Below are 20,866 nucleotides of genomic sequence, written 5' to 3' on the forward strand. Positions count from 1 at the left end.
AGACAATAAAGTTCTTGAGGTATCGAAACAGTTTGAAAGCACCACCAATCATTGTACAGGTTTGTAGCATGAGCGAATATTTTCGTGTAACATGAATATATTTCATATGTCTTCGGTAAGAAATGGGTTATGTGGGATAATAATTAGTATCGTAAAACTTGTTGTGTTTGATTGCATACTTTTTTAACATTGTTTGTTGTTGAAAGACGGGTGAGTTTACATTTACATTAAGCAGAGCAACTCAAGTAATAAATTTTACTCGTTTGAAAATCGACAACGGAAAAAATACCGATGAATGGAGTAACAGTAATAATATGTGTGGTATATTATTTTTCGTGATATGCAACCAATCTTCTAAGCAGAACTTGTCAATAATTTATCATGTCGTAGAAAAGCCTATTGTTATAAATTCAAAACAAATGTACTTCACTTATCACGATGATGGAAATTAAGATCAACGCAGTATTTCGAAGTGGTATGTTCAGCAATCACTAAATGACAAAAATATCAAACTGTGCATACAACTCGGTTAGGTAAACGATCCAGTTACAAGTCGGGTGTATTCTTGATGTACAGATGACAGTCTGATGATGTAAAGCTCAACCACGCAAATGTGTTCGTTGTAAAGTATTTGACGCAAATAATATATCGAATGGAGACTTCGGTTTCATTACCAAGCTAGTGAAAATTGTTTTCTGTTGGCAAGGTAGGACACATTTGACAAACATCGTACACATTGTATCTTCGTGATGGTAACGACTTTCAGTGGCTTGGTTTCATGTCGGGAATTATTATTTGAGGGTTCAAGAACAATTTCATTCAATACTACAAATGAACAACAATGCATAACACGTAGCAAATAACAGTGTAGCAAGTACTTTTTTGATATTACGAGTGTTGGGCACTAGACACTTCTAGTTGAATTGGATGCATCTAACAAACATATCACAATTTACTTTTGTAATGATCAAAGTCTTAGAGTGTATAACCTCGCGATATTTTTCATTTAGCACACACAATGGGGAGTTACTGAAATGATTAAGAATTGATCGCTAGCTTCGAACGGTACTCGATACTCAAAGTGATATTTTCACACTCTGTAAAGTGCATATGTTTCAATTCTCTGTCACAAATTCCGACATGGTGATATGTCGAGACGTAATACTATTTCCGTACACTCAATTACAACAAAACATAACCCGCATTCAAATAAGCCGTAAGCTACAAGTGGATTTAAAACTTGATGCTGTTTTGTGGTTAACTCAAGTCAGTGGTCACGTTTGTGTTGATTTCAGGAATGATCATGACGAGTTGGTCGGGTAAATTAGTGGTAGTAACTATGACCTTACAGAGTTGCTGACATTCCAATATCTTTTACGCTGTAATATTACGGATATAATTGTGATAAATTATTTCTCAGTTATTGTTCAGACATTCAAATCTCGTATACTCAAAATATAATATGTCCAAGTCAAATCGTATATGCACCGATTAGTAAATACTTTGTCTTCAGAATAGTAACAACCTTTACAATTGAATAAAAAAGACCGAGCATACGAATACAACCAGGATGAATTAATTCAAATTTATGAGTTGCAGTGATATAATCAAGTAAGTGAAAACTAGATTTTTAACAATTGTTAATGTCGTGAATAATTCTTCTGAGTATGGTAAGATGTTAAAATATCTCTTTGACAAATGGAAAGCGGGATCGGGAATAGAGTTGTAATGTTACATTACTTGTTTCAAAGTATGATCTTGAAATGTGGCTGGATCAAAGTTGGTAGTCGTGTTTGTCAATCCTATTTCAATTCACACTATGTCAAAGTCCAAATATTTCATTCTGGATTATTTGGATTTACCTTTAGTACATCCCGCGAATGTGGATTATTTGGATTTACCTTTAGTACATCCCGCGAATGTGGATTATTTGGATTTACCTTTAGTACATCCCGCGAATGGATCCCGATGCGGTACTATAACATTTTTGATAATAATGACTCAAGGATTTTCAATCAACAATACTGGAATTTTTTGGTAATGCTAGAGTTGCCAAATGAGTAGTTGCGTGTTTTTGTTAAGTGTTTGATGTCAAGTTAATAAAGACAATAACTGTGTAATGCACATACTTGTGATTCTTGATTCTTGTAGAGTTATAGTTGGTAACGATTCTATAAGTGTGAAAACAGTGGCGCGGAATGTGCGAATAATTCGATGCGGCTGAAAGTCGGCGTCAGTAATATTCGGGTTACGTTCGATTCAACAAAAACGCGTTAAGGGATTTGTCAAAGGATTAGAGTTGTACCGATTTAAAACATTCAGATACGAATCGACTTGATTTGTGTAGTGAGTTTCATTTCAAGTTGATAAACTAACACATTGATTGAATATTTTCATGGATCTTATCACGCAACTAAAGTCAGCCACTATTCTGGAGGCGTGAAACATATAGCGATCGCGGGCGCGTGACAAATTGTCGGTTTTCCAATCACCACCTGCGACGGTTCTGTGACAAACTAATTACCGAAATATTACCTTGTGGGCGGGTATGAGGGAATTGCCATGTCTGAAGTATTATCCGGTGAGTGGTCGTTGGATTTTAAAATTATATCACACCCTTTTGAATAAGCGTTCACTTCACAAAGGATTAGGGTTGGAGCGGAAATAAGTGACAATTTGTCGCTATTCAAGTTACCGCGGTCTGTTATTCGTTACTTGTTAAATCTTACCAGCGATATCAAGTTCTGTGACAAACTGATTACTAAAATTTCACCGCGTGAGCGATCGGTATGGTTATGACACCAAGTCGTGAAAGATGGTTATGACCGAGACATTATCTTGTCAGCGATCGCGGGGTTTTGCAAACTATTTCACAGCTATTTGAAGTGTTAATTCGTGAGCGTTGTTATTGTTGATATTCGAATCGCCGTCTACGCCGGCTCTGCGGTAAACTAAATACCAAAATATTACCTTGGAAGTGATTCCTAGACTTGGCAAACTATTTCACACCTTTTTTGCTGAAAGTACGACATGCCGCCCGCAGTCTATACCGAAAGTACGAATCACGACCGCACCCATAAGAAATAAGACCCGCCGCCATAAGAAATAAGTGCCGCTCGCCACCCCGGGTTTCGTGTTAGCATCAATAGCCGCTCACCACCCCCGCCATAAGACGCAATAGCCGCATGCGACCGCGTCCATAAGAACACATGGCGAGTCACCACAGATCCCGTAAGAATACACGACAGGCGAATCACCGCCACCGCCTATAGCAAAAAAGGCGAGTCACCACCCCGGGTTTTCAGGCACCTCACCGCCGCAGCCTATACCCGAAAAGGCGAATCACGACCGCACCCATAAGAACACATGGCGAATCGCGGCCCAGAGGGGGGTCTAAAAAGGCGAATCGCCACCCCGGGTTTCCAGGCGAATCGCCACCCCGCCCATAAGAACCCCATAGCCGCTCACGACCGATCGACTATACTACTAACAGTATCCCGCCGGCCATTCGACAGTCGACGAGCATGTCCACATTCAAGTCGAAATACAAGCAATTACTACTAAATAAATACAGTCCATCCTCAAGATTACCGGACCACGACTGACCTATCGATCTCGCTTCCCATGGCATGCCGCCCTATTTCTTGTCGCATTCTTTTTCTATACTATCTTCTTTACTTTCATTCAGTGTGCATGCCTCCTCTTTACATCGCCTAGGCCAAGGTGGGTGTCATATTCCATAGACTACTCCTTGTCGCTTCGACATCTTCCTGTCTTTTCATTGTATCGCATTTTTGTGGTGTATTGAACTGATAAAAATTGCTAATAAACCAATGATGATGATAGTCTAAATCAGTGCTCTTCAACCTTTTTCGGAGTGGTACACCCTTTTAACGTTTGCTCAAAACTCGTACACCCCTGTTCATTAGGGGTCTTCAAAAATGACTTTTTTTCTCAAATCGTACTGGCTACTTGATAAAATTGTTAGGTTACCTAATTTAAGCCTACACACCAAATTTGGTTCGATTCCAACCAGTAGCCGCATTGCTACGGGAAAAATAAATAACGAAAAATTTGAAATTTTTCTGTTCACCCGATGAAAGTATTAGGTTGTCTATAAAAACGATGTTCTTCAAATTTGGTTCAATTCCAACCAGTAGAAGCGGAGTTATTGCCGTCAAAAATTTGGATTTGAATAAAATCGTATTTGGTCACAGAGTCTATTCGCCGCCAGTTAGGCCGCCTATCACGCAAATTGGAATTTATTTCGTGTCAGCCCCAAAACAGCATGACATTACGAACGATAATCAACCTAAATGTAACAGTATTGGGGAGAGAATAGGTAAAGCTACTGCTGCAGAAGCGGTGATTCAGATCAGCGATGATAGCAGGCGCACCAGCTTACTGCGTATCAGGCCTGCCCCACACCACCCACAGTCGACAGAAGCACATGGGCTGCATGAGATGTCAGTAACCTCAGATTCTATGTCGCTATACACAGTCTATTGTCGCTAATTTGAATCACTAGTAACAAAATATTAAATTACAAATGTATGGCGAAATATTGGACATAACATCGGCATTTTAAAACAAAAGGGTTTCGATTTCATCATGGATGCTGTTTCGACCCTGGCTGGCTACGTCACTTTTTTTATTTTCATTGCGGTATTTATTAACGTCGGGTATGAAGTACCGATTCAAGAAGTCTGAGCTATCGCGGCGGTTTCCTCAAAAATCACTAAAAGACAAATGACTAGCTGAACACATGTTTGTTAACTGCATACTTTCCAACATCAAACGGAGCCATTGGTCTATTGCCGACGGCTAAATGATTACGGGAGATCTGTGCTTATGACATCACAATCAAACGGTGTACTGTATTACACTTGAGATAACATCGTACCATGCTCACAGGGCCGTAACAGCACTTCGTCAGCCCCCCCCCAAATCGTTGGCCTAGGGCCCCCCATGGGATGATAAACTTAACTTACGGGGGGCTTCGCCCCCCAGACCCTCCCTTGGCTATCCGCTTTTTGATGCTATTTCACATCTCCACTGGGTGTACGTTATGTGAGGCCGCTTTTCCCGCCTAGACGCGCGAAGCGCGAAAAATTTCAGTAATTCGATAATTCATGATACAATCGGCCAATAAGATTGCATTGCATATATATTGCTATCAATATCTTGTCCTCTCTGCTCATGTTATCAGATTTACCGGAAACTGTAGGGCCCATAAATAATAATTAAACATTTTCGGGTGGGCGGACCCGTTGGTATGACTTCGTTACATGATTTTATTTCGTGACCTCCTGTCTGCTATACCAAAAATATAGAATTGCTCTAACGTACTAAACTAAAAGACGTACACGATTTCAAATTGGTATTTCTTCACTGGCATATCTTTTTTCTCGCTGGATGGTATTTGTCTTCTGAGGTTCAGATTGCCAAGACAGGAACATATGGCGCCAGTCATTTAGGCGCCTATGGACAATTAAACCTATTATTTGGTATATATAACGAAGTTTTCGGTCTGCGTAAGGGCAGTCCGTTTCGGCCAAGCTTTTCGCGCTGCCGATCGTTCTGGCACACTTCTTGGAGTCGCATGTAATAAGTACTAAATCATTATATATCTTGGTGCGTGGTGGCGTGTTAATGGCCAACGCCGATATGTCCATTTCTATAAATGTTGCGTGTTTTTTCTTGGGGGAAGAGTACCAAATAATGAACATAATTGGCAACTTTAAATTTTGGAAAAAATTGCATAAATTTTCAAAAAATACGCTATAATTTATGTTGATTCACGAAATAATTTGGGCCCCCCTTCGAGCTCACCCCCCTCCCCAATTTGGGGGTTTGGGGTGTGGCAGTTACGGTGCTGCATGGTCATTAACCTGTGAGTCAACCTGTCCTGACCCATAAACCTCCCTTTGTGATAGCTAGCCATCGGCTCATTGTAATTCGGATCTGGTACACCCCTGTACACCCCATCCGAGTGGTACACCCTTTGCAAATTCTGGTACACCCTAGGGTGTACGACCACCCCGGTTGAAGAGCACTGGTCTAAATAGCGATATTTGGTCTCTTTCGTCACAGATCATGAATGACCATATCATTTGAAGGGCTCCATTCTAATTATAGCTCTCATTGTCCTTTCAATACAAGGATATTGCTTATTGCAGTTGCAAAGCATTACGTCAGCTTTATTGCTCGTTTTATGTTATGTGGTTCACAAATATCCCTTCCATGGCCACATGCGGGTTTGGTTTATGAAACATCACAAGAACGATATCGTGGGAATTTACGCACAACAACACTCTTGAAATTTCTTGAGGTCGCATATTCTCCTTCGTGCGAGTGCATTGACCTCAACATGAATGGGGGCCATTGTTTTCTGCACCTAGCTATGTGATAACACTCGTGTATAGATACGAGGCTACCTCTAAGATCCATTGGGCAATTCTCGATCACGTTTCATGGGATTTATTATGTGTTTCACAAATATCCCTTCCATGGCCCCATGCGGGTTTGGTTTATGAAACATCACAAGAGCGATATCGTGGGAACTTACGCACAAGAACACTCTTGAAATTTCTTGAGGTCGCATATTCTCCTTCAGGCGGGTGCATTGCCTCAACATGAATAGGGGCCATTGTGTTCTGCACCTAGCTATGTGATGACATTCGTGTATAGATACGAGGCTACCTGAAAGATCTATTGGGCAATTCTCGATCAAGTTTCTGGGGATTTCAAATGGAACACAAGTAGTTCTATTTATGCGTCACAAACTGTCACGCGATATCTTCGCCATCTATCTATATTAGGCGCTGCAGTCGGATTACTTTTCACATAACAGAGTAGCAAACTTACAGTTACAGCATGAGTCTATGGTTGTAAGGACAGAGGTATTCGGGTGATTCAATTACCTTTTAGTTGATGAGGTGGATGATAATTGTTTATCTTCCGATTTCTCAGAGTAATTGCGCAGCTTTGAAGCATGATATGCTCGCGTCCTTTTGTCATGAGATGAAAACTTTCATTGTAATGATGATTTTTGCATTTAAAACAACAACAACGAAAAGAACAATTTAAAACAAACATGTTTAATACATACATCAGTCGTCATGCAGTCATAAGTGGGACAAGTTCTTTTGCAAGAAAATCACGAGAAAATTACTCTTAACAAAACTCGCAGTAAAAGTGGCATTTATGTATAATCAACACTGTACTAGGCTATTAAGTAATTTGGGTTCACTTGGCGAAGCACCACTTCTATTCGTAATCGAGGAGAATTCTGCTCTTCTACTTATAACCGAATTGCCTTCGTAATTACTTCAGCCACCTCTTGCTCACGTATAGGCCAATTTCATTCCCTGGTAAAAACTGTTTCGCAGGGTCTTCATTGCAGATTCGTGATTTGAACCATTTTTGTTTTCCAGATCAGTTTTAGTCTTTGTTGCATCATGTCGAAATCCATCTCGATGTTGATTCCTGTTCTCGCATTGTTCTGGTGCGTGGTGTCGAGTAGCCAACAACATTTGGTTTGCAAGAACATCGAAGATGTTTTTACTGATGATGGGCTAGCTGAAACTCGATTACGTCACATAGGAATCCAAGGCCCTCCGGGCAAAATGGGTTCAAAAGGCGAACGTGGAATTCGTGGATTACCCGGGACCGAAGGTAGTCCAGGTAGGGTGGACTACGACCGAGTTGATGACGTCATCGACGAGAAAATAGCGAATTGTAAGTCGTTCATGAAAATATTCCAAACTCGCATCCGACCAGTAAAGTTCCTATATTTTCTTGACAGCCATGAGTGTAATGAACTCGACCATATCCGAACTGAAGAGAAATCTATCAACTCTGTTGTCAGGTATGCATTTGCTTTGTACTTCAATTCATATTTCAGTAAGATATATGTCAACGGATATGAAATATCCAAAATAGTTTCAATATTAAAGAAATAGTATAAAGCAAAGGGTATCGTTGTTGCCACCTCTTCCAAACTTTCTGTATTTATTTATTTTGTCTGTATACGATTTCGCTCACCTAAACCCAAGATGCCCGCACAGACTTTATATCTTCGTTGCAAATGATATTGCCAAAGCTTACAATCAAAACTTATACCCATACCAAAGTTCGGGCAACTAGAATTCAACTCCATGCAACACACCACTTACACATAATTTCCACGAATTGTAGCCTACCTCCTTCCAAAGACATGGAGCTGCAAGAAATGTTCCCTCTGATGTTTGACGAGTCTGCGCACACTGACCAATTCACTGCGCAGACCCTTGGACAACAGTGCGTAACAACTAAACAAAAAGGCCATCATTTTGGATTTTTTGTGCGCATCTTAAATTTTCTGTGCCCAGATACCGTGTCAGCACTGTGCATTTGCGCACGTGCGCAGCTTAGAGGGAACATTGGCGGCGAGTATACACCATGGGGTCAAATATGTTGATATGCCGGATTGTTCATTGTGACTTTGGCCTACTTTGGCGACATACTTATCGTTGTGGTACGGTTGGCTAATTTTATGGAATCGAATCCTAATTTCTATGCTGTATCGTGGAAGGTATGAGTGTAATCTTACCACAATGAATGGAATCAATTTGTTAAAGTAGTAGATATTTGAGGGTTCTTTGTTGATGTTATTATTCATCCAATTCGCTATCTTCCTTTTCGCGGATCATATAGATCAGTGCTCTTCAACCTTTTTCGACGTGGTACACCCTTTTATCGTTTGCTCAAAACTCGTACACCCCTGTTCATTAGGAGTCTTCAAAAATGACTTTTTTTCTCAAATCGTACTGGCTACTTGATAAAATTGTTAGGTTACCTAACTTAAGCCTACACACCAAATTTGGTTCAATTCCAACCGGTAGCCGCATTGCTACGGGAGAAGAAAGTTTCTATTTATTATATAAAATAAATATCGAAAAATTTGAAATTTTACTGTTCACCCATGAAAGTATTAGGTTGTCTGTAAAAACGATGTTCTTCAAATTTGGTTCAATTCCGACCAGTAGAAGCGGAGTTATTGCCGTCAAAAAATTTGGATTTGAATAAAATAGTATTTGGTCACAGAGTCTATTCGCAGCCAGTTAAGCCACCCGCCACGCAAATTGGAATTTATTTCGTGTCAGCCCCAAAACAGCATGACATTACGAACGATAATCAACCTAAATGTAACAGTATTGGGGAGAGAGTAGGTAAAGTTACTGCTGCAGAAGCGGTAATTCAGATCAGCGATGATAGCAGGCGCACCAGCCTACTGCGTATCAGGCCTGCCCCACACCACACACAGTCGATAGTAGCACTTGGGCTGCAAGAGATGTCAGTAACCTCAGATCGTATGCCGCTATACACAGTCTATTGTCGTTAATTTGCATCAATAATAACAAAATACTAAATTGCAAATGTATGGCGAAATATTGGACATAAAATCGGCATTTTAAAACAAAAGGTTTTCGATTTCAACATGGAAGCTGTTTCGACCCTGGCTGGCTACGTCACTTCATTTATGTGCATTGCGGTATTTATTAACGTCGGGTAGGAAGTACCGATTCAAGAAGTCTGAGCTATCGCGGCGGTTCCCTCAAAAATCACTAAAAGACAAATGACTAGCTGAAAACATGTTTGTTAACTGCATACTTTCCTACACCAAACGGATCCATTGGTCTATTGCCGACGGCTAAATAAATAGGAGAAATGCTTATGACATCACAGTCAAGCGGTGTACAGTATTACACTTGAGATAACATCGTACTATATTGCCAGGCCGTGTTATTTTTGGCATATGCCAAAACTGCCAAAAATAACTTATTTTTGGCATTTTTCGATTTTTATTTTTGGCAGTTTTGGCATCGTCCTCTAAATAGATAGTTTCAGCCTCGAATTAGTCACAAAAACGTTTTATTTGGGCTAGTTTGTCAAAAGACACCACATAATGTGCAGCATCCACGTATAATCAGTGCCAACAAACAATAATAAGAAGAAAAAACCTAACGATTTCATAGGTTAATAATATCAAACGAAACCACAAAATGTGCAGTATCCATCGTAATCGGTGCCAATAAGCAACAAAAAAAGAAAGAAAAGCCAAACAAACACGCTCAACAGCTGATTGTTACAGCTGTTGAATAGACTTAAATCGTTTGCACTGTAACAGTGCTTCCAAACTCAGGTCAGCTAAGTTTCTCCCAAATTCATTTCTCGCCCAGCGAATCTGGGAAATATCGGCTTCAACAGTAGCCGTTGAGGGAAAGAATGTTGCCAGTCATCCACAAAAGGTTTTGAGAGCTTCAAAATCTTTGGAGGGCCGAACCGGCTTCCATGCATCATGAAAAGAGATCACTTCACCAGTGCCATCGATCTCATCGCGGAAAGAATTTTCTTCCCGATCCATTTCCAGGAGTTTCCTGTGTTGTCTATCTCAACGCATTCTATTTAGTAGCCCGACTATCATTTCTCCTTTAGTCTACCGATATATTTTCGGAGGACTTTTGTCACTTCAGGTGGCTTTAATATTACCAACTCGCATGGAAGAGTCCTGGGAAGGTTAGCTTGTTTAAGAACATTGACGCAACAAGACTGTCTGGCAAAACGAGACTATGCAGCTCAGAAATAGCCAGACAGTTTGTTGCGTCACAATGTTCAACTCGATCACAATGCAAAAATCGTGGTTGATTTTGGGGGTTCCAGTTCCATGAGCAGAATATAATCTATATTTTAATAATCAGTACTGCGGCAGCTTCTCATTGATACCCGTTTTATCAAATTTAGCGCTCGACAAGCCGGTCAAAAATGGTCGTAAAATTGCCTTTGGACAAATGGAAAGTATGACGTAAACCAAATGCAGTCAGCCGTTCAATCTCGCTGTGCCCACACCATTTAGGACACCATGCTTTCACCCCTAATGGGTGGGCTGAACCCAGATTAAGAAACCTGCCTTTCACAAACGCTCTTCTCGCCTGTAACGCGGTCCTGTTAACACTACACCATGAACGAAATACAAAATTTGGCAGGCCGTGTTATTTTTGGCATATGCCAAAAATTGCTTATTTTTGGCATTTTGAAATTTTTATTTTTGGCAGTTTTGGCATCTGGCTCCTGAAATGCCAAAAATAACACGGCCTGTATATTGCTCATTAACCTGTGCGTCAACCTGTACTGGCCCATAAACCTGCCTTTGTGATAGCTAGCCATCGGCTCATTGTAATTCGGATCTGGTACACCCCTGTACACCCCATCCGAGTGGTACACCCTTTGCAAATTCTGGTACACCCCAGGGTGTACGACCACCCCGGTTGAAGAGCACTGATATAGATAACCTAGATTCATGGATTGCTTGTTCCTTTTTTATCGTTATTTCGTCATCTTCTAACAATATAGCAGGCCGATTTCGAACATAATTTCGAGACTTACATTATTTTGCTGCAAGGAATTCGCTCAGCTTTTTCAAATACTGAATTGGTGCTTCAATGATATGCTTTCTTGAAACATCGAAATGAATCAACCTTTGACGTGGAATGATGAAACTCCAACTCCGATCAGGGTTCATCCAATGTGCGGACACATTTCCTCCAACTTATTTTAAAAGTCTGAATTTGAATTTAGAATGGAAAGAATTGAAGCCAATATTTACCGCAATGAAAAGAAAAGAAGCAGCAGCAGCAGCAGCAGCAGCAGCAGCAGCAGCAGCAGCAGCAGCAGCAGCAGCAGCACGAGTAGCAGGTTAAAATTTAAACCACGCTTTGGGTTTTAGCTTCCTTATACCTATTTGTGAACAATTCTGAATCATTGAAATCGAGCTCTAACGGTAATGATGCCAAATTCCGTTCACAATGTGTGCTGGCCCTATTGGCAGCCTACATATGTCGATGTCGCGTGTACTGTAAATCGAGTCACTTAACAATAGCCTACAATTATTTCAGGAAGATATACTACTATATTTGCAACACGGTTCATCCAAGTTGCTTCTGGAAATTTGCTGTGACATCACATCATGGAGTCGAAGAATGACCACTTTCGATCGATAAAAATTAACACGTGAATAAAAACATGTCGAAATGAAGAAAATCGGGATTGAACTCACTGGGGCACTTAAAATGATGACGATGCCAAACTATTACATCGCCTGGTCTGATCGCCTCATGGTATTCGAGCAATACGAACGACACCAATCGCAAGCGCATTGTTATAAAACTACATTTAAACTAATTCACTTTTCTGCACATGCATGAAATCGAATGTAAAGACTCAAAATTTGACTTAGTGCCGTAAGGCGCAGTTCTGTGAACGGAGTTATAGCACACGTAAAATATTCGGATTATTTTGAATTACGAGCAACATCAGTTACTTCATCTTAATTTCCGAAATACGATTTGCGCCGTCGAGATCAGTCTCCCATTGCGGACTAAGGTTGCGGCCTTTTACGATGGCGAGGAAATGAACCAAGCCGGAATTTCGCAGCAAATATTCTCTCAGACCTGTTACTTAACTTTGACGTTAATCATTAATGTTGAAAACTAGTCATTGTTCATTGTATATTGTACATCCTCTGCATTCGAAAGCTTTCTATGACTTAAGTCGGACCATTTTAAAGTCTTTTGTTGCTACGCTACCCGATTTTTAAAGCAAAAATTTGAATGACCCTAAAGTAGCCTTTACATTGCTAGTCTCTGTGATGCAGTTTCAATCTTACACAGCTTAACCTCACAAACTCTCTCTTCCTTGTTTCCCTATGGCCAGGCTAGCGCTTTTGCGAAAACGAAATCCGGCAAACCGTTCTGTGACAGCGAACAAAATTGCGTAATAAGGGCTAGCACACGATCTATGTTCATTGTTCACACCCTATTTTCGTTACAACTCATACACAAAATGACCATAGTAATATAGTTGGACGAATCTCACGAAGTGTGAATAATATGTGGCATCAGTATATTTAATGCAACCCATTAGGCACAATTGATCCAAATGAACCAAAAAGATTTTACCCTCAGATATTTCTTATACCGTCTTCGGTGCGGAAGTTACGACTCTAGATATTTTAATTGGCAATGTGACGTATAGCTAGATTGGTGGTGCAAAACCCCAAAACAGGGACATCCAACCTATGATAGATCAAAGGACCACAGGTGGTTCACCAATGATTGCACGGGCCACTTGAGTATTGATGACTTCTGTTAAGCAATTAGTTGCGCGACTTTTTTGACATGACAAAATAAGTCAAAAATTTGTCAAAATTGTGGCGTTAAATGAAAAAATTGTCCAATTTGTCGGCGAAGTCAATTTTTTTGCAAACTGAATATCGTTTATATCGTTGATGCTTGCACCGTTGCTGACCTTATCATTTGATATTTTACAGCTTGTAGTCTGCTTTCTAGGCCTGCCGTTGTAGACAGTCCGTTGTCTGTTTATTGTGAATCATGAACGGTAAAACGAAACAAATAGTTGGACATGGTGTTATGCTCAACGTACCGCAATATCATAACTGAAGCAAGACTGCGTGGGCATAGTTCCTATATCAAGAAGCGCATGATGAAAAATTGTGATGTAGACAACATCGTCAGAATGAAGCAACACGGTGTGTCACCAACAGTGTACGCACAACCTCAGTATTGTCAGCCAACAACTGCTGCTGTTCTTTCCCAATTCTTGGCAAGCTACTCCCTACATTCTACCCGAGAATGTAGGAAAGTATCTATTGTTGTGCTTCAATAAATTTTATTTATTTCTGCCATAATGCGTGATGTAATCACTGGAATTCTTCATGGGTCAAGATTTCGTTAAAATAAAGTTCATTTCGTGTAAAAAATTGTTTGTTTTTTAGTCAAAAAAGTTTTTATCGGGGCAAACTACTAGATAAAGATAGTCAGTTCTAACCAGAAATGAAGATAAGTATTACAATTCCAACATTTTGTGGGAAAACATCTAATTTACGTAAATGCGGGCAAAATATGCTCAAAATCAATTTTTTTTTTCAGTCAAAAATGTAAAAAGTTTCCTTTTTTTGGTCAAAGTCTTCCGTTTGTTAGGTAACAAAATCGCCCTAGTCATTAACTAGACTCTAAGGATACAATTGGTAATATGGCCATGGACTGGATGTAAAAAATGGATCGACCTCGTCTGACTCGTCATGACTTTACAATATACGACGTCGCTAACGAGAAAACCTTGCCACTACTACAATCGGCATTATAAACACTATACAACATTCTTTTATTGATCGTAATTTTTGTTTTGTCACATAATGTTTTGGAAAATAGGGCGCTTCGAAGAGAACTGACTATCCCAGAAATATGAATAATATTTTTCGATCCTGAGTAAAATGACAAAACCTGATATAATCCTCTTTGTACCTATTAATATCAGGGAGGAATGCAAATGTTTGTCGGTATTGACGAGAAGCTACTCCCGATTCTCGGAAGTTGCCTTATCACGACTATGACTCTGGTTAACGAATGCACAAACGCATATACGTTATATCAATGGATAGAATGGATCGTTGTCGTGTAAATGAGCTTGGCTCAGTGTGACGTAACATATGATGTTACTTGTGCGGCTGACTACAATCACTCTCTATTGTGTCAATGATCTTTGTGACGATATTGCCATTCAAGAGCTGGACTATACTCTTCATTGCAGACTGCAGAAGACGAGAAGGACTGCCATATTCTGGAAAATGTTTTACTCTTCCTCATTTGTCATCATCAAAGGATGTGACTTATGATCAAGCAGTTGCAGAATGCGCAAAACACGGATCTCTGCTGGCTGAAATTCATGATAGAGATCAACAAACATCGTTGAACGATTTCGCTCTCAGGAAGATGCCAGCTGGTAGATCGGTCTTCGAAGTCTGGTTGGGAATGGAATATAAAATCTCGGTAGTTGCATAAATTTCTTACTAAGCAATGCAGTTTCTGACTAAGTCGCTACGTTAGTGATGAGACTCACTGCAATTTTTATCTCGTGATAAATCAAGTCATCTCCAATCATGCAATTTCGAGTCAATTTCAAGAAGGCGAAAAAATTCGTGACAATCTTAATGACCGATTGTGTCACTCCGTCTATGCATAAATCACGCCTTGTATTTAGAGTTGAGGCTACACGGGTAAGAGCTCGGTGTCTGATTTGTCCGTTTCATGGTAATCGGAGCTCCACGCTCACAATGAATAATTAAGAAAGCCCTATGTAGAGAACAAAATTTGTGTAAAGCTGACGTGGCTTATTGGGTTATGTTGGCAGCATAAAGAGCAATTCACTGCAATAGCGATGCCGATTCAACCCCCGTGTTCACGCGTCTAAATTCAAATTTTCTGCCTATAACATTTTGGAAATTTGCGATTGTGCAATCTGTGATGAACACCGTTAAACGCCATCGCATACGCTATGCAAAGTATTTGCCTAGAAACTCGTTGTCGAAAAGTTGAAGGCAGATATTGGGACGCTTTTAGCACATCTTGCTACATTTGCACTCTGCTAACATACTAATCTGCTAAATGGCAAGCAACAATTACTTTGAATTGCTTAAAGGTCTACATCTGCATGAGTGTAGCTTTACTGGAGAGGTCAATATCCACATTTGCGTAAAATATGGAATTTTACATCAATCTTATCGAATATCACTAGAAAATCCAAACGTGGGTGAAGTTTGATGGGTTCGTCCAACATCAAATAATCGAGACCATACATAAGATAAGAGGTTATGGGGATGGCTCTATTTTTCTCAAATTGGGATATTCGGACCAATTGTCATGAATAGGGTATAGCAACGATCGACGGGTTAGAAAGCTACTATTTTCACATTTTGTACTCATGGTAAAATTATCATTTTATTTATTCGTTGTAGAATCATTACCGTATAAAAATGTTGCGGTTAAAATAATGTGAGAGTTGGTTTTGTTGCATATGATTTTACTGTTAGTGGTTGGTTCTCATTTCGTTAGAAACACTAATAATACGTGTTTTAAAGTCGTATTGTAGCATTTAGCACCGCTATCAAGTTACGAAATTCGACAAGTGGAGGCAGGTATGGGGTGATGGGTGGGTGATTTGTTATCGTAATCGATTACGGCTATTACAGAGCATTCAAATAATCATAGTCGCAATCGATTAACTATTATAACAATCGACAGAAGCGTAATCCTAAACGTTTTGCGTATAGGCCTATTGAGCACTGGTCTACAAATTTCAAAAATAATTCTCGTCAAAAATTTTGTTGCTTCATACATAGGCTACTTTTTGGTTGCTGAATCTAATTATGAGCTCATAATTGTTGGAATGTAGCGGTCGAAGTGAGGTAAAATTTGGTCATATTGCATTTGTCGGCTGGTACTATTTTCGGAAGATACGCAGGCATTATTGGCGTTTTAGAGTCGCTGCACGACTTCAAACTGACATGAAAGTATGATATACGTCGAGTTACGGCAGGCATGGGTAGTCGTGATTAGCAAAATTCACGAGTCAATTCCAAGTCATCAACTAATCAGTGTCGATAAAAATCACTGTATCTTGCGTATGTTCGGATTGTTCGCGAAACACTAACCCGTGAGAGTGACCAATCATTCAATGATCGTGCGTTTTACTGAGTAATGGATGAATTTGGTCAATAATATTTTACCGAGCCTCCATTGTTCTCTCACAAATAAATTGACCACAAACGAATTGATCGAAGCATTCAGCTTATGTTGTCGAAAACTACTAGTAGGGTGAATTAATAGAAACTTGATGTTTCTGTTCTCCGTTCTTATTTTACCCGAACCTCTTTTTTTATTAAAATTGAAATCGAATATACTTTATATACTCCTCAACCATTGGTGCAGACTTGAAGTGTATCATAGCAATGTGTCTAAATGGGTAATGTATTGCATCTTATCAATTCGTTTCTCTATTCTCTATTCTCTATTCTCTGTATATTTAACTCCACATTCGTTCATCGGTACAAAATCAATGACCCCTCAATCTGTAATTCAGACAGCTAGCAAAATGCAATGATGTAATTATGCTTCATGGTTCGAAAAGGCAACTTGACTTGAATTGTGACTTGACTCCTGACTTGACTTGACTTGACTCGTCTTGACTCGAGTCACCTCCAAAAATCGAGTGACTTGACTTGACTCGAGTCAAAACGTGCAATGACTCGAAATGACTTGTGACTCGAAGGTAGTGACTTGATCCCGACACTGGTTGCCATGTGTCGTAGTTGGAACGAAAATTTATAATGAAGGTGTCAAACTGGAAGCGATAAACTTGTGCGATTGATATATTTTTCGGGACAAGCAAATGACGTCACAATTTTCAAAACCAGGATTTCGCACCATCACCCATTTCCATCTACTGGTCATCGTAACCGACAACTGTGCAGAGATGAGCGGATTGGAAATTTCCAGATACTAGTTAAATTTAAATCCGAATACTCAAATCCAAATCGAGAAATAATTTCGCCCCATGCCTGCATACCAGCTCAACACTGGGATTGACTGAACATTGTTCAGAAGTCGCATGAAAATGTAAAAGTATCAAGGATCTTATATCCAAGTCCAAATCCAGGTTAAAAATAACTCTAAATCCATATCCTTTCCAAATCCATGCTCATCTCTGCAACTGTGACATATTGCTCCAACCGTGATCGGTTTCATAAATAATCGCGCTAAATATTTATGCTTTGACAGACTTCAACTCTGCTGTACCGATCAGGAATGGAAAAACATTCGAATCAATTTCAATGGTATCCAACATATCCAGAATCTACGTCGTCATACAACTACATTTGCATGCTCATACGTGACGGAGATAGTTCAAACGGATTATTTAATTACTATAAATCCTACCCAACGTATGGAGTGATGTGCGAGGAAGCAACCTGATCATTCGTTGCAATAACTGGATAAATGCCGCCGACGAAACGTTGATCGGAGACAGTTGACCTAAATATTAACATATTGGTAATTATTAATACGGTCTCGATGCAGAAATTGAAATGTTGTAGAGAGCACATGTCATAACGTCGAACAAATGACTTGAGCTTCAAATTGTTCCAATTGCTTAATGTGTACTTCTATTTAGTAATCAGAGGTGGTCGGTAGCGAAGTGCTTCTATTTTTCCAAGTACTCAAGTAATTTGTCTCTACTTACAGTATACTTACTCAATAAAATCTAATTTCCGCTACTTCTACTTCTGCCTCGTCATAAATTGTTATTTACTTACTTACTTTTTGCTTGTCAAATAAAAGTAATATTTTCTTCTAGTGAGAGAGAGAGATGAAGAGAGACTGAGATTGAGAAATTTATATAGGCTTCAGATTTTCACTGATTACCGACCAGAATTGTATTTCTAAAAACGTGAAGTGGTATTCCAGAATCCTTTCAAATGTGTTATACGGGGTGACAGTTGTCTTCTCACGAAGGTATCGCTCAACATAATTTATGTAGCTTGTTTCGAGGTTCCTTTCTCAACGCACTGCCGTCCATTTGACATGTTTCGTCGCAGTAAATATGGCCCGGTAAAACGCTGGTTCGACAGGTATCGTCATCTAGCAGGCATGGCGTGTCCTGGAAAAAAAGGTCCTTGACTTTTGATCATTAACATTGTATTAGCATAACACCATTTAATTTTTAAAAAAGTATTTGCATTTATCTGTGTACAGTACACGGTATTATTAGCTTGAGTTCTTTTGTCCGACGCACATACATGTTGAAGTATAAATGCATATGCCAGGGTTCTCAAACTCAAATGTGCTCGCGAGCCAACATCCTAGTGTTTGATGACGCCGTAGCTCGCAGCATCGAATATGGGTTTTATATATATTTCCAGGTAAGCCTTGTTTCACTGACCTTGCAGACAATACCATATACATCGTTATTAATTTGATTGTCAATATTTATAGCCTATTCACGCTTGCAACGAAAAGTCATATTTTTGAATATTTGAATAAAATTGTTATTGACTGGGCATAAGTTGTCATAATAATGAGTTATACACACCATGCGAGAAGACAAATATATCATGACATCAGGAAAGCTATTACGTTTCAATTTTGCAGCTTTCAATCAATCAATCAGTTTTATTAATATTTTCATCATTTCAAAAAAACCACAAAACCGAGATACAATGAAAAGATAGGAGGGTGTCGAAACGACTTGGAGTCATCTTTCGGGTCAGACACACACCTAGGCCAAGGCGAAGTGAAGAAGAGGCATGGAGTCAAAATAAGTCAAAATTTTGCGTTAGGTCAAAAAATTATTTACAAAGTCAACATTTTTTGTGACCCCTGCATTTCCTTTGTATCGTAGATTTTGCGCTGTCGGTAAACTGATCATTTGATATTATACAGCTTGTAGCTTACTTTATAGCCCTACCGTTGTAGACGGCCCATTGTCTGCATATTTTTTTCAATACAAAATCCATTGTTGTGAAATATTTATTCAACTAGAACACTCATTTTGAATCATAAACGGTCAAATGAAACAATTAGGTCGACATGGCGTAGTGCGGATCGGATCGACAAATTCTCTGGTCAGACTCCAATCCTGTTGTTCAATTCTCTGGTCCGACTCCGAATCTGGATTCTTAAAATGAGCAATATCCGGTCCGAAAAACTCCCATAATAATCATCTGCCAGTACAATGCCACAAAAGGAAATTGTTTTCGTATGCTCCAAATATCTATCGCATACCGCTGGTCGTACAAGTGCCCCAGTTCGAGAATTCCTGTCATACATAAATAATTTGCCGTAATAACGATAATATACTTAAATACTCCACGTTCAATCAAAGCATATCAGACTTACTGGCTACCCAGTGCAGTGGCTCCCAACCCTTTTTTTAAATATATTTTAGCCCAATTTCCGATTTGAAAATATTCTGTGTCCCACCTCTAACTTTGATAGGCTGATATATAAACAAAGGTCAACATATTCGAGACCACCAGCATGAACGAAAACAACCCCCGGTCTAACCCCTAGTTAAAAAACACGGCTGTATGCTCTGTGGCCCACTTAAAACAGCGCTATATGGTAGGGTTACCATACGTCCTCTTTTAAGAGGATAAGTCCTCTTTTTTGATTCTTTTAAAGTGTCCTCGGAGGCCGCCCAAATGTCCTATTTTTAGAATTAGTCCTCGTTTTTAAAATTTTGAAATTTTAGTTAGATATAGGATAAAATTCGACTGATATACAGTAAATTATCATTTTTTAAGTCAACCAACGGAGAAGTCAAGAGAAGTGTCAATTTCTGGAGTCGAGCCGAAAAAATTTCCTTTTTATAGTCAACCAACCACAAAGTCGTGACAAATGTAACATTTTTTCCGTATTTTACTCCAGTATTGTAAGTCTGAAAATTTTGAAAAAGGGTACTCTTCCAGATTTCCAAAATATGGTAACCCTACTATATGGCCCACTACTAAATGGGCCATATCCATAAGGCATGTACGCCAAAAATACCAAAAATAGCTTATTTTATCGCATTTTCAGATTTTATTTCAGGACGTTTCGAAATCGCCATGAATTCATATTTGAATACCCGGATCAACCGTCTATAACGCTTTCGTTTGGCCTCTACCATATCAAACAAAAGTCACCAAATGTGCAGTATCCCCTCCGTGCGATCAAACAGCGACGATAAAACCGAAACACCCATACTGCTTCTGCAATACCTAGTCCGGAAATATCCGAAATAAATTTTAAAATAAAATCCCTTTCCCACCCTACTGCGACAAAATTGTGCAAAATCCAGTTTCATCCAAATTATGCTATGTAATCTTATGAATATACATCGTTTGCTTCCTTCTTGTCTACGCTGGTGTCGTGAGGTCGTATAATAAAGTTATCTGAAAACGACTGTTGCATCTCCTTCGATCTACACC

At 39.4% G+C, this 20,866-nt stretch overlaps 1 protein-coding gene across 2 annotated transcripts; it reads left to right on the forward strand.

The window, feature by feature from the left end:
• The first annotated feature begins 7,388 nt into the window (after positions 1-7,388).
• LOC145443673 (uncharacterized) lies at positions 7,389-18,967 on the forward strand. 2 transcript variants are annotated; one of them, XM_080321610.1, is made up of 5 exons: positions 7,389-7,740; positions 7,808-7,870; positions 11,620-11,736; positions 14,650-14,888; positions 17,676-18,959. In XM_080321610.1, the coding sequence occupies exons 1-5, from the start codon at positions 7,461-7,463 to the stop codon at positions 17,868-17,870; spliced, it is 894 nt and encodes a 297-aa protein (XP_080177736.1). In that variant the 5' UTR covers positions 7,389-7,460; the 3' UTR covers positions 17,871-18,959. The 2 variants fall into 2 exon arrangements, with proteins under 2 accessions (XP_080177736.1, XP_080177745.1); XM_080321619.1 differs by lacking the exon at positions 11,620-11,736 and having other exon boundaries at positions 17,676-18,967.
• The last annotated feature ends 1,899 nt before the right edge of the window (positions 18,968-20,866 follow it).

This window comes from Botryllus schlosseri, chromosome 1 (assembly GCF_051294905.1).
Source record: "Botryllus schlosseri isolate E-star chromosome 1, Bs_hap1, whole genome shotgun sequence".
NCBI classification, from domain to species: domain Eukaryota; kingdom Metazoa; phylum Chordata; class Ascidiacea; order Stolidobranchia; family Styelidae; genus Botryllus; species Botryllus schlosseri.

Bases quoted from the DNA above. Each gene is read 5' to 3' on its own strand.
- LOC145443673 (XM_080321610.1), top strand. From the start codon at position 7,461: ATGTCGAAATCCATCTCGATGTTGATTCCTGTTCTCGCATTGTTCTGG. The intron at 7,871-11,619 runs GTATGCATTTGC...ATTTGAATTTAG, and splicing joins TCTATCAACTCTGTTGTCAG to AATGGAAAGAATTGAAGCCA. The intron at 11,737-14,649 runs GTTAAAATTTAA...TCTTCATTGCAG, and splicing joins AGCAGCAGCACGAGTAGCAG to ACTGCAGAAGACGAGAAGGA.